The sequence below is a fragment of the Schistocerca gregaria genome, chromosome 5 (genome assembly GCF_023897955.1).
Source record: "Schistocerca gregaria isolate iqSchGreg1 chromosome 5, iqSchGreg1.2, whole genome shotgun sequence".
Lineage (NCBI taxonomy): Eukaryota > Metazoa > Arthropoda > Insecta > Orthoptera > Acrididae > Schistocerca > Schistocerca gregaria.
This window is the reverse complement of record NC_064924.1, coordinates 353,583,234-353,599,939: the sequence shown is the minus strand read 5'-3', so window position 1 is coordinate 353,599,939 and position 16,706 is coordinate 353,583,234. Positions and strand designations below refer to the sequence as shown.

Below are 16,706 nucleotides of genomic sequence, written 5' to 3'. Positions count from 1 at the left end.
TACGTGAGTATGATACTGATGTGTTTTTTTCTATTTTTCTATTCTTAAGGCCATTTAGTTTGAAATGCAGAAATAATATAAATTTGCTTTCATCCCACACCAAATGAATATGAAACTCATAAGACTTAATTCTATATTTGTCCAATATATTTATAAATCAAACTGATCTCACCACTCATGTGATCCTTGTGTGACGCAATAAGTGCCTCTGTCACTATATAAAAAAAGTCATATGAATTTATACTTACTGCACAACATGATAAGATTTATTCTGAGACTCTGAGACTGTCAGAAACACAAATGTATTAACATATTGAACTGCACCGAAGAGTTTTTCACTTCTCACCTTTCTCTGAAGAATTTTGCTTAAGTTTTCTTGGAGGTAAGGAATGCAGCAGAAGTAAATGTCACCCCTGAGGACACAATACTAACACTGCTATCAGAGTACAATGATGGATGAGCTCTTTTTAATTAGCTATAGCACTGCAGTCTTCACCAACATGACAACTTGGCAAGGGCAGTATAGTGGCTTCATGTCAAAATTTTTTTCAATACTGGTGCATCTGTGATTGCAAATCACAGAGCAGTCAATGGCTAGTACAGATGTTTTTCTTGTAGTGATCCTGTTCTCATTTCCAAATTAGTTCTCCTAAGTATTTTTAAAATAAATTCTATTGGATTGAAATGAAAACCACCTTAGCTCAAAGGATAAAATCCCTCAAAAGTGTCCAACATTGAAGACACCAGTTGAGATAAATTGAAGGTATTTTGCTACTATTTGAGGGACTTCTCATCAAAGAGTGAAATAATATTGGACTAAGACCCTGATATGCAATCAGACACATTTAAGACAGCCCAAGAAAAAAAACCAGCTGTTAAGTTGGTTAGTGGTAAAGGATTTTTTTATACATGAGGCACTTTTAGTAGCACTAGCAAGTAACTGCTATGGTCATCATAAACCTCCACTGCAGAACACTCATCTGATTTCATAGTATACCATATTGAAGAAAAATTGCATGTGGAGTTATCACAACTCCAAAGAAGAAGATTAGTTGGTGACTGCGACCTCCGACAGAACTTATTGTGGTCTAAGCTACATCAAACTGATGACAATTCTTCAAGAGCAGAGAAATATCTTGTTGGGCACTTTTAATTTTGAGATAAATGGTATCTGTTAACTCATCTCAGAATATAATGATGCCAAGATTACCAATTTTAGACCTAGACATTTTATATTTTTTATTATTATTGTTAGGGATATAGAAAAGCTTACATTAAATATATAAGAATGGAAGTACAGAAAGCAATGCAGAGTGGCAATTAGTCTGTTCACAATGAGCTGTAAAGAGGTGGATAATGTTCATGAATGACATCAACATGTGTCTTCAACATTAGCCTTCACTTGAGTGAGTCTTTAAAAGAACAAACAAATTGATTCCACAATAAAGGCTTTCTGTAAAATGTAGTACTTCTGCATTACAAACAAAAAATTGACATCTATCTATAGTTTTGATTTATTTTAACATGTATACACTACAGACCTAAAGCTATATCTGCAAGGTTTTGAGACATATTTCATACATAACTTTTGTGTTCCTAATTTATTTGATTTTTACTGACCTTCAAATGTGGGAGCTAGTTCTGCCACACAAACATTTTGATAAAAATCCCTATTTCTAGTTTCCACACAAATATGATAGAGTATTAATATAATGACTCACATCATTCATAAGTGTCAGAAGCCAAGTGGTGCGCACTGAATCTGTAGTGGGAACCAGAATCTCACTGAACTTTTTTTCAGGATCATGTTCGTATATTGGCACCACCCATTCCCAAGCCACCCACTCATCTTTCTCCACATCCACGAAGTACTCATATAGTGTTGGATGGCCAATGGGCAAGTATCCTTAAAGAAAAAGAATTAATCATGTATATTATTATCATTATGTGTACAAGAGTAAGAAATGTAATACTGTTAGGGAATACATTCCTTTCAGATCTACTTGCACATAGAAATTTTCTTAGACATGATACTTTAAAATATGTAAGGTTCAATGTTAAATAAAATTGTAATAATATAAAAAATTGAAAATTCTAAGTGGAAACCAAACAATGATATGGAAAAAGAGATTGTATACATGTTATTGCAACTAAAGGAAAAGCCACTTTCAAAAATGATAAAAATGTCAAACTGGTCTGGTGAGTACTGGGTTATGAATACAAAATCAAATAGGGGTAACACAGGAGTAGGAGTAGGAATGCATGTAAGTTACCATGCACAGCATTATTATCATAGCCAAGATAGACATTAAGCCAACACCCACCATAGTTATTCAGGTTTATATACCAACTAGCTCCACACATGTTGAAGAGATTGAAAAAAAAGTGATGGGATGAAAGGAACTATTCAGTCAAGGAAGACAAAAATTTAATTGTGATGGGGGACTGAAATTCAATAATTTGGAAAGAAAGAGAAAAAGAAATAGTAGATGAATATGGGCTGGGGGAAAAGAATGAAACAGGAAGCCATTTGGTAGAATTTTGCACACAGGGAATATTTTTAATTATTGCCAATACTTGGATTAAGAGTCATGAAAGAAGATTGTATATATGGAAGAGACCTGAAGACATCAGAAAGTTTTGTTCTGATTATACAGGGTGATCAAGCAACCACCCTGATATTACAAACTGCCAGTCATGGTGGAGAGGGGTAAATGTATCAGTCTGAGGTTAGGGATCCTGGTCCAGAAATGACCGAGTCAGTAGTTGTAAGCGAAAATCTTTCTGGTAGCTCTGACAGTGGGATACTTGTACCAGTGCAGTTCTTGCTATATGTTAGGCAACTTTAATAGGTGGTAATATAGGCCAAAAGAAGGAAAAAATGACTGGTAAACATGGACTCTAAAAAGCATATCTTAAATGCTATTCACACTTGTTCAGAAAAAGAGATTTATTTCACAGTAGCAAAAATGAAAAAAGTGCTCATAGCTCTTAAGATATGCATTTTAGAGCCAAAGTTTAGTAGACATTTGTTTCTTGTTTTGGTCCATACTACCACCTCCGAAAATTGGTTACTTTACTGTCTTAGCAGCAACAGTACATGCATATGTGTTCTTGCAGAGGTATCAGAAAGATTTTTGCTTATAACTTTCAACATGGCCATTTCTGTACCAGGGTTCCTAACACCATACTGATACATTTACCCTTCTCCATCAAGGGATGACCCTGTATAATAGTGAGAGAGAGATTTATCACCAGTCTTTAAACTGTAAGACATTTCCAGGGTTAGATGTGAACTCTGACTGCAGTTATATTGATATGAACTGTAGATTAAAACTGTAGAAACTGTTCAAAGAAAGGAAATTAAAAAGATGTGGGCTGGATAAGTTGAAAGAATCAGAGGTAGTTGAGAGTTCCAGAGGGAACTTTAAGCAGTGATTAAAGATGACAAGAGAAAGGAATACAATATAACATGACTGAGTAGATTTGAGAAATGAAATAGTGAAAGCAGCAGACGGTCAATTATGTAAAAAGACAAGACCTAGTAGAAATCATTGGATATCACAAGAGATAATTAATTTAACTGGTAAACAGGGCAAAATGAAAACATGAGACTGACAGGAAGTGCAAAAAGGCCAAGCAGGAATGGCTAGAGGGCTAATGTAAGGATACAGCAGCATATATAACTAGAGGAAAGACAGATACTGCCTACACAAAAATCCCCCCCATTAACCATGGACCTTGCCGTTGGTGGAGAGGCTTGCGTGCCTCAGCGATACAGATAGCCATACCATAGGTGCAACCACAACGGAGGGGTATTTGTTGAGAGGCCAGACAAACGTGTGGTTCCTGAAGAGGGGCAGCAATCTTTTCAGTAGTTGCAGGGGCAACAGTCTGGATGATTGACTGATCTGGCCTTGTAACACTAACCAAAGCAGTCTTTCTGTGATGGCACTGCGAACGGCTGAAAGCAAGGGGAAACTATGGCCATAATTTTTCCCAAGGGCATGCAGCTTTACTGTATGGTTAAATGATGATGGCGTCCTCTTGGGTAAAATATTCCGGAGGTAAAATAGACCCTCATTCGGATATCTGGGCGGGGACTACTCAAGAGGACGTCATTATCATGAAAAATAAAACTGGCATTCTACAGATCGGAGGGTGGAAAGTCAGAACCCTTAATTGGGCAGGTAGGTTAGAAAATTTTAAAAGGGAAATGGATAGGTTAAAGTTAGATATAGTGGGAATTAGTGAAGTTCGGTGGCAGGAGGAACAAGACTTTTGGTCAGGTGAATACAGGGTGATAAATACAAAATCAAATAGGGGTAATACAGGAGTGGCTTTAATAATGAATAAAAAGATAGGAGTGCAGGTAAGATACTACAAACAGCATAGTGAACGCATTTTGTGGCCAAGATAGACATGAAGCCCACACTTACTACAGTAGTACAAGTTTATATGCCAACTAGCTCTGCAGATGACGAAGAAATAGATGAAATGTATGATGAGATAGCAGTCTTAAAGCTTGCACAGGATAGAGTAGCATGGAGAGCTGCATCAAACCAGTCTCAGGACTGAAGACCACAACAACAACATGATGAGATAAAAGAAATTATTCAGGTAGTGAAGGGAGACGAAAAATTAATAGTCGTGGGTGACTGGAATTTGAGAGTAAGAAAACGAAGAGAAGGAAACGTAGTAGGTGAATATGGATTGGGACTAAGAAATGAATGGTGGTAAAAAAAGTGGGGGTGGGGGTGAGGAGGGTCTCATACTTTTCTGACAGACCTTGTACTAGTAGCACAGAATAAGACATATTTGGAATGCTATGCTACTAGTTTGTGGGTTATTTCAAGATGGTTAGCTCATTTATGAGGTTTGAGATATGAATTTATTTAATTTGTGATTATGATCATTTCAATGAAATTGTTTGTGGGAAAGGGAGATGAGCCATACCTGGATCGGATTCTTGTGTCAGTTTGACTACCAGTGTTATGGTTCAGCAATCAGACTGAGAGCAGAGTTTAGGCAGTTTCCTATACTTGTTGTAACAAATGCTGGGCTGCTCCCCAATCTCCCCCTCAGAAAATATGATAGACAAACATTTAAAATTTGAAAACACTTGGAACAAAGTTTACATGATACACAGACTATATGCTGTGTTACCTCTGTAAAATACTGTGCCACACTGGACATTAATCCATATGTGATGGCTGTGTTCTGCTTTGTAAAGTGATAATAGTGAATCATTGAGGACTGTAAGCACATCAGTTATCCAAGTTACATAATGACAAAACACAATTAAAACCTAAATACTTACACTTCACTTTGACTTGTCATGTCCTTCACCATGTATGCTTCATTGCCAACATGCAACTTATTACTTTAGCCAGTGCTGAGGATCTGAACACATCAGAAACTGTTGTACATTATGGCATTTATGGTTACTGTGCTTGATAGGTACTTTCCTAAATTTTGTGTAAAAACTGGAGAATGCAATTAGTGACTGGAAATTACAGAGAGACAAAATAGCTGACTTGTACTTACCTTGAGGAAGTGAAATTACAATTCTTAGATTTCATAACTGTTGGTGGAGACATAAGTTGGGGAAGGTTAAAAAGGAGTGGCAGGTCTCTCAGACCTGAGGTTCAGAAGCACCCACCTGCTGAGAAGATGAGAGAAAATAAATGTGAAGAGGGAAATCAAAGATAATATGAGGGTGGTTCGGAAAGCAACCACTGTTTTAGTGTGGTACTAGTATTTGTGCATGAAGTACCACCATTGTCACATATGCTCGTTCTCTGATTCAGTAAGCTTCTTGCTGTGAGAATATTATCCTTGTTCTTTCACATGTTCACTTGTTAGCAACCTCAAAACACGAATACTGTAATAAAAAAATCCCACAAAATGCCAAGTATGAGCAGTAATTAGATTTCTTTCAGCACAAAACATTTTGGCAGCAGACATTCATCAGTTTTGTAGTTCATACATTCCAAACATTATGGGTGAAGGTGTTGTGCAGCAATGGGTCCAATATTTTAAAAGTAGTACAACAACCATTCATGATGAAGAGAGGAGTTGTACACCTTCTGTTGTGAGTAATGATCTTGTCAAGAAAATTGATGAAACAATTTGCAAAAATAGAAGACTCACCATCTCTGAACTACCTGAAAAATTCCTGCAACTTTCTTTTACAACTTTGTATGAGATTGTTCTTGGTCACTTAGTCTACTGAAAGTTCTGTTCTTGGTGGATATGAAAATAGCTCACAGATGGCCACAAAACTAAACAAAGGGGTTCTGCCTTAATAAGGAAGCAGTTCTGATCAGGCATTTTTGATCCCCCCCTCCTTACTGCCCAGACTTGGCACCAAGTGATTTTTCATCTCTTCACTCATGTGAAGAAGTGACTAGCATCATGAGATGATGACAATGAACTCCAAAATGCCGTGAAAGATTGACTGTGTGCCCAAAAAGCAGAATTTTATGAAGGAGATATTTGTAAATCAGTGAAATGGCAGGAGAGATGCTTAAATTTAAATGGTGACTATATTTAATAATAGCAACAAGCTTTAGTTTCATGATGTATGTTATAAATAACAGTCTCAAACAATTTCTTTGTAAGTTATCTAACGGGGTCTTTTTGATGGCCGAGTAAAATTTTATTGCGTCCATTCACTGTTAGGATGTGATGCGTGGGCGGTAGTTCCGGGTAGTGCAGATTGTGGAACTTGGAAAACATAGTTTTACCATTTATTAATAAAAGCGGTGTGACAATGCATTACGCGCGTCTGGTAACCCATCATCACTGTGTCGAGAGCGATACATGTTCGCAACTGGCCGGTCTCAGACTGTTCTTTGTAGCCGGTGGCTGTGTACACGCCACAGCACATGATTCAGATTGCATTTCCCGTCAGCATTCCGATACACCTGTACAATTCTGCCATTACAATTAGTTATTTACAGGGAGGCAAAGGTTACTCTATGAATCACCTTCATATATTGGTAAGCACTGTGATAGCTTCAGTCTAGAGGTGTTATGACCTTAATTGGAAATATCATTTTCATTCAAACCCAACTGACAACCAAAAGAGTGGATGTCAAACCATGCCTAGAACAGTACCTTCTCATATTCCCAATGGATCTGCATCCTCTGCCCTAAAACCATCCTGTCCAGACAATCTTGGAATTTTTTACTTCCAGCATCACTTCCCACTCTTTCCTGAAAAATATCACACAAAATCCCAAATATTATTCATGCTGAATTCCAAGCAGACTGTAACCTGAAGAGAGACCACTCTTACCTCCCTGCACACCGAAGCTCCACTACTGTCAAGGCTGTGCCCAGTAAGAATATGGTAAGTATCAGTTCAGTGTGAGTTTAAAGAACAGCAGAATGTATAATGGATATCGACAAGTAGCAAATCTACCCAGTGCTAATCTTCATGAAATCTCAATACACTTTTACTAGTTTCTGTGAAGTTGATAGGAGTCCCGTCCACATCTCCTCCAACTCTGGTTCTTGGCTTGATATCCTCTTGGCTATTGTTGTTCTTGACAGTAAGGAGTTTGTGGCTTATAGCAGAGATGCTTCATTAGCTTACAGACATCTAAATGTACAGTTTAATGTCCATCCTTTCCTTCCATCAAGACTGATCTGCACAATATCATTAAAACTCTAGCCTCCTTATAAGGATCACAGTTGTTGCCATACAATTCCTTACCTATCCTGACCCAAGGAACAACCACCTTATACCGAATTCCCAAAACATGCAGAAACAACTACCTATAGTTGGCTTCGGAGCCCTCTTCAAATGCCTCTAACCACTCCACATATTTTGTCTACAAACAAATCTCCCAGGCAGTATCTTCATCTCATCCTCTTTCTAAGTTGGAGTCCTACCCCATTTTGTCATCCAGTACCATTTAGGCATTTAATGCCTAAATACCTACTGTGCCAAGTATATGGATTTCTCGTGTCAATGCCCAAAATAACAAAATGAGGCCCTCCCTGATATCCTCGCAGTGCCATCATCGCTGTAACTTTCTGTTAACCTGCATAACACATTTATCAGTTCATATGACATTCCCAAACTGTTATCTTTATACAAATTTGTGCTGCCGCCCCCCCCCCCCCTCCAAATTTTTCATACTGTAAACCTGCCCCATGCAACCACCCATAGCTCTTACTCCAGCTCCACCACTGGTAAATTCTATAGCATAAACAAGCATAACAAGATAAGAGAAAAACACTTCATGTAACCAACTTACATGTACTTATAGTATACAGACCATAGGAATGACCATCATGAGACTGACTGAGAACATGAGTGATTGTAGAACAACAGTCCTTCTCAAGGATACGCAGAACACAGTTGCTGGAGATGCCCTGTAGTGTGATTTAAGGGGCCTGAGTGTGTGGTGCTCATACATGGTATTTCAATCATAGATACTACACTCCTGGAAATTGAAATAAGAACACCGTGAATTCATTGTCCCAGGAAGGGGAAACTTTATTGACACATTCCTGGGGTCAGATACATCACATGATCACACTGACAGAACCACAGGCACATAGACACAGGCAACAGAGCATGCACAATGTCGGCACTAGTACAGTGTATATCCACCTTTAGCAGCAATGCAGGCTGCTATTCTCCCATGGAGGCGATCGTAGAGATGCTGGATGTAGTCCTGTGGAACGGCTTGCCATGCCATTTCCACCTGGAGCCTCAGTTGGACCAGCGTTCGTGCTGGACGTACAGACCGCGTGAGACGACGCTTCATCCAGTCCCAAACATGCTCAATGGGGGACAGATCCAGAGATCCTGCTGGCCAGGGTAGTTGACTTACACCTTCTAGAGCACGTTGGGTGCTACAGGATACATGCGGACGTGCATTGTCCTGTTGGAACAGCAAGTTCCCTTGCCGGTCTAGGAATGGTAGAACGATGGGTTCGATGACGGTTTGGATGTACCGTGCACTATTCAGTGTCCCCTCGACGATCACCAGAGGTGTACGGCCAGTGTAGGAGATCGCTCCCCACACCATGATGCCAGGTGTTGGCCCTGTGTGCCTCGGTCGTATGCAGTCCTGATTGTGATGCTCACCTGCACGGCGCCAAACACGCATACGACCATCATTGGCACCAAGGCAGAAGCGACTCTCATCGCTGAAGATGACAAGTCTCCATTCGTCCCTCCATTCATGCCTGTCGCGACACCACTGGAGGCTGGCTGCACGATGTTGGGGCGTGAGCGGAAGACGGCCTAGCGGTGTGCGGGACTGTAGCCCAGCTTCATGGAGACGGTTGCGAATGGTCCTCGCCGATACCCCAGGAGCAACAGTGTCCCTAATTTGCTGGGAAGTGGCGGTGCGGTCCCCTACGGCACTGCGTAGGATCCTACGGTCTTGGCGTGCATCCGTGCGTCGCTGCGGTCCGGTCCCAGGTCGACGGGCATGTGCACCTTCCGCCAACCACTGGCGATAACATCGATGTACTGTGGAGACCTCACGCCCCACGTGTTGAGCAATTCGGCGGTACGTCCACCCGGCCTCCCGCATGCCCACTATACGCCCTCGCTCAAAGTCCGTCAACTGCACATACGGTTCACGTCCATGCTGTCGCGGCATGCTACCAGTGTTAAAGACTGCGATGGAGCTCCGTATGCCACGGTAAACTGGCTGACACTGACGGCTGCAGTGCACAAATGCTGCGCAGCGGTTCCTGGTGTCTTCGCTGTGTCGTGTGTGTGATCATTGCTTGTACAGCCCTCTCGCAGTGTCCGGAGCAAGTATGGTGGGTCTGACACACCGGTGTCAAAGTGTTCTTTTTTCCATTTCCAGGAGTGTAATTTCTCTGAAATGTGGAGGTGGAACTTGATCACCAACACATTCACACATCCCGTTACAGTTGTGGTCTTAATCTTTATTAACATAGAGCACTCTCACTACTTTTTATTTATTTATTTGTTCATTTGTGTACTGAATTATTTAAGTACTCATTTTTAGCTGCATTCCTTCCTCCAACTTCAACTCCCCCCCCCCCCCCCCCCCCTCTCTCTCTCTCACATGCATCCCCCTTCATCATTTTTTCCCTATCATCCTCATTCTGGGATCTGAGTGCCCTGTCTGTTCTTTCTGACATTCCTAAATACATCCTACTTTTTTCTTTGATGAAGAAACTAATAATTTCAAAAGCTAGGAAGAGTTTGTTGTTGTTTTCCCTTAGTACTGGAATTTTACCTGCTGAAGGTAAGTTCTGTCTAACTATTCTGTCTTGCTGTTGCAAGATGTGGTCTTCAGTCTGAACACTGACTTGATGCTGCTCTCCATGCCATTTCATCCTGTGCTAGCCTCTTTGTCTCTGAATAACTACTGCAACCTACATCCCTTTGAATCCGCTTACTTTATACATCTCCTGGTCTCCCTCTACAATGTTTACCCCCCACACTTCTCTGCAGTACTAAGTTGGTGGTCCTTTGAGGTCTCACAATGTGTCCTATCAACTGCTCCCTTCTTTTAGTCAAGCTCTGCCACAAAATTCTTTTTCCCAACTTATGTTCAGTACCTTGTAATTAATTACATAATCTACTCATCTAATCTTCGGCTTTTTTCTGCAGACCACATATTTAAAGGCTTCTATTCTTTCCCTGTCTGAGTTTATCATCCGTGTTTCACTTTCAGGCAAGACTACACCCCAGATAGATACTTTCGGAAAAGACTTCTTAACACTTAAATCTGTATACATTGTTAACTACTTTCTCTTCCTCAGAAACACTTTTCTTGCCATGGCCAGTCTGTATTTTACGTCCTCTCTACTTCAGCCATCATCAGTTATTTTAATGCCCAAATAGCAAAACTTGTGTATTACTTTTAGTATCTAATTTCCTATTCTAATTCCCTTAGTGTTGCATGATTTAATTTGGCTGCATTCCTTTATACTGCTTTTGCTTTTGTTGATGCTCATCTTATATCCTTCTTTCAAGACACTGTCCATTACATTCAATTATTCTTCCAAGTCCTTTGTTGCCTCTGACTGAGTCACTATGTCATCAGCAAACCTTTCTTTCCCTTACTCTGAATATTAAATTCTTCTCCAAATATTTCTTTGGTTTTCTTTATTGCTTCCTCAGTGTACACACTGAACATAATAGGAATTGGCTACAATCCTGTCTCACTTCCTCCTCAACCACTGCTTCCCTTTTATGCCCCTCTATTCTTTTAACTGCCATTTGGTTTGTCTACAAGCCTTTTGATCCCTGTAATTAACCTTAGCTACCTTCCAGATAACATTGTCAAAATCTTTCCTTAAGTCTGCAAATGCTATAAACAAAAGTTTGCCATTCCTTAACCTGTCTTCTAAGAGAAGTCATAGGGTCACATTTCTCCAGAATCCAAACTGATCTTACTGGACATCAGCTTCTGCCAGTTTTTTCATTCTTCTGTGAATAATTTATGTTAGTATTTTGCAACTATGACTTATTAAACTGACAGTTTGGTAATACTCTCACCTGTCAGCACCTGATTTCTTTGGAATTGGAAATATAACATTCTGCTTGAAGTCTGAGGTTATTTTGCCTGTCTCAAGCATCTTGCGTGCCAGATGGAATAGCATTGTCCAAACGATATCAATAGTTCTAACAGAATGTTGTTTACTCAGGGGCCTTGTTTTGACGTAGGTCTTTCAGTGTTTTTTTGAATTCTTCTTGCAGTAGCATATCTGCCACCTCATATTAATTACATTCTCTTTCCTTTCTGTGATATTGCCCTTAAGTTCATTACCCTTGTATAACCCTTGTATACGTTCTGCCTTCCAACTTTCCATTCTTTGCTTAGTACTGGTTTTCTATCTGAGCATTTGATATCTGTATAGCTGCTTCTCTTTTCTCCAAAGACCACTATAATTTTTGTTTTGTTGTTTTTGTGGTCTTCAGTCCTGAGACTGGTTTGATGCAGCTCTCCATGCTACCCTATCTTGTGCAAGCTGCTTCAGCTCCCACTACTTACTGCAACCTACATCCTTCTGAATCTGCTTAGTGTATTCAGCTCTTGGTCTCCCTCTACGATTTTTACCCTCCACACTGCACTCCAATGGTAAATTTGTGATCCCTTGATGCCTCAGAACATGTCCTACTAACTGGTGCCACAATCTCCTCTTCTCCCCAATTCTATTCAATACTTCATCATTAGTTATGTGATCTAGCCATCTAATCATCAGCATTCTTCTGTAGCACCACATATCGAAAGTTTATATTCGTTTCTTGTCCAAACTATTTATCATCCATGTTTCACTTCCATACATGGCTACACTCTATACAAATACTTTCAGAAACGAATTCCTGACATTTAAATCTATACTCGATGTTAACAAATTTCTCTTCTTCAGAAACGCTGTCCTTGCCATTGCCAGTCTACATTTTATATCCTCTCCACTTCAATCATCATCAGTTACTTTGCTCCCCAAATAGCAAAACTCCTTTACTACTTTAAGTGTCTCATTTCCTAATCTAATTCCCCCAGCATCACCCGATTTAATTTGACTACATTCCATTATCCTCGTTTTGCCTTTTTTGATGTTCATCTTATATCCTCCTTCCAAGACACTATCCATTCTGTTCAACTGCTCTTCCAAGTCCTTTGCTGTCTCTGACAGAACTACAATGTCATTGGTGCACCTCAAATTTTTTATTTCTTCTCCATGGATTTTAATACCTACTCCGAATTTTTCTTTTGTTTCCTTTACTGCTTGCTCAGTATACAGATTGAATAACATCAGAGAGAGGCTACAACCCTGTCTCACTCCCTTCCCAACCACTGCTTCCCTTTCATGCCCCTCGACTCTTATAACTGCCATCTGGTTTCTGTACAAATTGTAAATAGCCTTTCACTCCCTGAATTTTACCCCTGCCACCTTTAGAATTTGAAAGAGAATATTCCAATCAAGACTGTCAAACACTTTCTCTATGTCTACAAATGCTAGAAACATAGGTTTGCCTTTCCTTAATCTTTCTTCTAAGATAAGTCGTAAGGTCAGTATTGCCTCACGTGTTCCAATATTTCTACAGATCCCAAACTGGTCTTCACTGAGGTCGGCTTCTACCAGTTTTTCCATTCGTCTGTAAAGAATTCGCGTTAGTATTTTGTAGGTGTGACTTTCTTCCTGAAGTCCGAGGGCACTTCGCCTGTCTCATACATCTTGCTCACCAGATGGTAGAATTTTGTCAGAACTGGCTGTCCCAAGGCTGTCAGTAGTTTTAATGGAATATTGTCTACTCCCAGGGCCTTGTTTTGACTCAAGTCTTTCAGTGCTCTGTCAAACTCTTCACGCAGTATCGTATCTTCCATTTCATCTTCATCTACATCCTCTTCTATTTCCATAATATTGTCCTCAAGTACATCGCCCTTGTATAGACCCTCTATATACTCCTTCCACCTTTCCGCCTTCCCTTCTTTGCTTATAACTGGGTTTCTATCTGCACTCTTGATATTCATACAAGTGGTTCTCTTTTCTCCAAAGGTCTCTTTAATTTTTCTGTAGGCAGTATCTATCTTACCCCTAGTGAGATAAGCCTCTACATCCTTACATTTGTCCTCTAGCCATCCCTGCTTAGCAATTTTGCTCTTCCTGTCTATCTCATTTTTGTATTCCTTTTTGCCTGCTTCATTGACTGCATTTTTATATTTTCTCCTTTCATCAATGAAATTCAATATTTCTTCTGTTACCCAAGGATTTCTACTAGTCCTCGTCTTTTTACCTACTTGATCCTCTGCTGCCTTCAATTCTTCATCCCTCAGTGCTACCCAGTCTTTTTCTACTGTATTTCTTTCCCCCATTCCTGTCAATTGTTCCCTTATGGTCTCCCTGAAACAATCTACAACCTCTGGTTCTTTCAGTTTATGTAGGTCCCATCTCCTTAAATTTCGACCTTTTTGCAGTTTCTTCAGTTTTAATCTACAGTTCATAACTAATAGATTTTGGTCAGAGTCCACATCTGCCCCTGGAAATGTATTACAATTTAAAACCTGGTTCCTAAATCTCTGTCTTACCATTATATATCTCCAGGATTCTTCCATGTCTGCAACCTTCTTTCATGATTCTTGAACCAAGTGTTATCTATGATTAAGTTATACTCTGTGCAAAACTAACAGGCGGCTTCCTCTTTCATTTCTCTCCCCGAATCCATATTCACCACAATGTTTCCTTCTCTCCCTTTTCCTACTCTCAAATTCCAGTCACCCATGACTATTAAATTTTTGTCTCCCTTCACTGTCTGAATAATTTCTTTTATCTCGTCATACATTTCACCAATTTATTCATCATCTGCAGAGCTAGTTGACATATAGACTTGTACTACTGTAGTAGGCATGGGCTTCGTGTCTATCTTTCACACACATATCCATCCGCACAATCACAGACACGTCTGCTTGTGTCTGTGTATGTGCGGATGGATATATGTATATGTGTGTGTGTGTGTGTGTGTGTGTGTGTGTGTGTGTGTGTGTGTGTGTGTGTGTGTGTGTGTGCGCGCGCGCGAGTGTACACCTGTCCTTTTTTCCCCCTAAGGTAAGTCTTTCCGCTCCCGGGATTGGAATGACTCCTTACCCTCTTCCTTAAAACCCACATCCTTTCGTCTTTCCCTCTCCTTTCCTCTTTCCTGAAGAAGCGACCGTTGGTTGCGAAAGCTTGAATTTTGTGTGTATGTTTGTGTTTGTTTGTGTGTCTATTGACCTGCCAGCGCTTTTGTTTGGTAAGTCACATCATCTCTGTATTTAGATATATTTTTCCCACGTGGAATGTTTCCCTCTATTATATTCATATTATTAATTTGTGTTTAGTTTTATATATGTAATTGATTTTCTAATTTATTTTGATTATTCCTAGTTAATACTATCATTATAAGGTGAAATCAGTGAGTGATTCATAATTTAAATTCTGTTGTTGATGTATGAACAAATATATATTCCGTAATAATTGTAAACATTTGGAGGAACAACTAATAGTATTCTTAAAGGACTTATTTGGCTCTATTCGAGAACATGTTAGCAAAGCAAGCTCTTAATTAATTCCAAAGTAATTGCCAGTTTCATCAAAAGTATTGTTTGTGCAACTACATTTGTTAATTTCACGATTTAAAGAAATAATATGGCTTAACCCTTGTGGTAGAACAAACTGTTAAAAGACACAATTTTTCCATTTATTCAGTTAATGTAATGAGTTATATTTTAATTGTGATATCCGTAAATTAAACATCAAACAATGTGTAGTTTCAGTGGCCTGTTATTATGATAATATATAAGGGCCCAATTTTTTGTCCTGACACAGTCAGTCCATGGCTGAGTTTCAGACAAGAAACCTGTGTTGGTCAGAACAACAACCATGCATCAACTTAATGGTGAAATAAATGTAACAAAATTAGGCCATTTGTTAAAACAATGATGGTGTCCATGAAATTTGTTTGAAAGACTGTATGGTTAGGTTTTAGTGCTAGTATATGTTCAACAGTAAACTATTGTAGTAGTATGTGGATGTTTCCCTGCAGACTATTAATGAGGCTTATCAAAAGTTAAACAATAGTGCACTGGCCATATAACAGTGTATTATTGGTGGTTTGCGAACAGTGAAAGTAAAGAACTGTGAAACAAAAATGTGCACAAGTCAGCTACATCATTTAAAGTAGTCAGTGTTGATCTTTCATCTCCCATTTTTCAGCCAGTGTAGCAATGCACTGCATCGACACCGAGGACAACAAACGATGAAATAAAACAGGTGAATGTCACATATGGTGCCCCCAGGTGAGGACTATTTTATGTGGGCACAATAAACCAGGACTCGCAAACTCTGACAGTGATCTTGAGTGGTTTACAGTGATTTAAATGGAGGAGATGCAACAGCCAATCAGCACTGGGTTTCATGGCCACACTATGTCAGTAGCCAATCAGCAAGCGGGTTCTATGGAAGCAACCATTGAGTACAAGAGCAGCCAAACAGCACGTAGGTGGACACATCCAAACAAGAGGCATCACCGAGAGAATTGCAACTTGCAGACAACGGATCGAGAAGGCAACCACAGCAGCAGCAGCAGTCCAGTGATTAAAAAAAAGGTAGTTCATTGCAAAAGCTGTTTTATATAAAGTGATAACTTACTTAATGAGTGGTTTTAACGAACAAGAGAGTGTGACTGAGAACAAAGCTGTAGAGGTTAAGTTGTTAACTGAGCAGGAAGACCTAGGTGGGACTGGTTCTGTAGATGATACTGATAATAAATCAAACTTGAATGTAACTTTGAATGATGGGAATGAATGTCCTATTGTAGATGGAATGATAAAATCGTCATCTACATTATATGGTGGTTTGAATAAAATGGATGGAAACAGAACTGAATTGGAGATTGTTAAGGTTAAGGAGGAGGAACCTAGTAGCAAAAATCAACAAGGGCAAAAGTTTATGGCAGATGGGAAAGTGGAAGTGATGTTAGTGCAAATTATGAGTAGTTTGAATAGTATGTGTCTGAAAGAAGACATTAGTAGTATGAAAGAAGACATTAGTAGGGTTGAAAGTAGTATGAAAAAAAAGACATTACCGGGGTGAAAAAGAAAACTGATAGCATTTGAACTGACATGGTTAACTTAAAGGATGAACTGAAGAAAGAAGTTAAAAAGAAGATTCAGGTAGTCAGATCTAATCTTTCAGATTAAATAAGAAGG

General features: G+C 39.4%; 1 protein-coding gene across 1 annotated transcript in view; it reads right to left on the bottom strand.

Moving 5' to 3' along the window:
* Nucleotides 1-16,706, bottom strand: part of LOC126273341 (dynein axonemal heavy chain 10) — a 1,458,287-nt gene that overhangs the window by 469,922 nt on the left and 971,659 nt on the right. Inside the window, exon 119 of the mRNA XM_049976887.1 lies at nt 1,722-1,906. Coding sequence (XP_049832844.1) covers nt 1,722-1,906 — 185 coding nt within the window. The remainder of the gene's footprint in view (nt 1-1,721; nt 1,907-16,706) is intronic.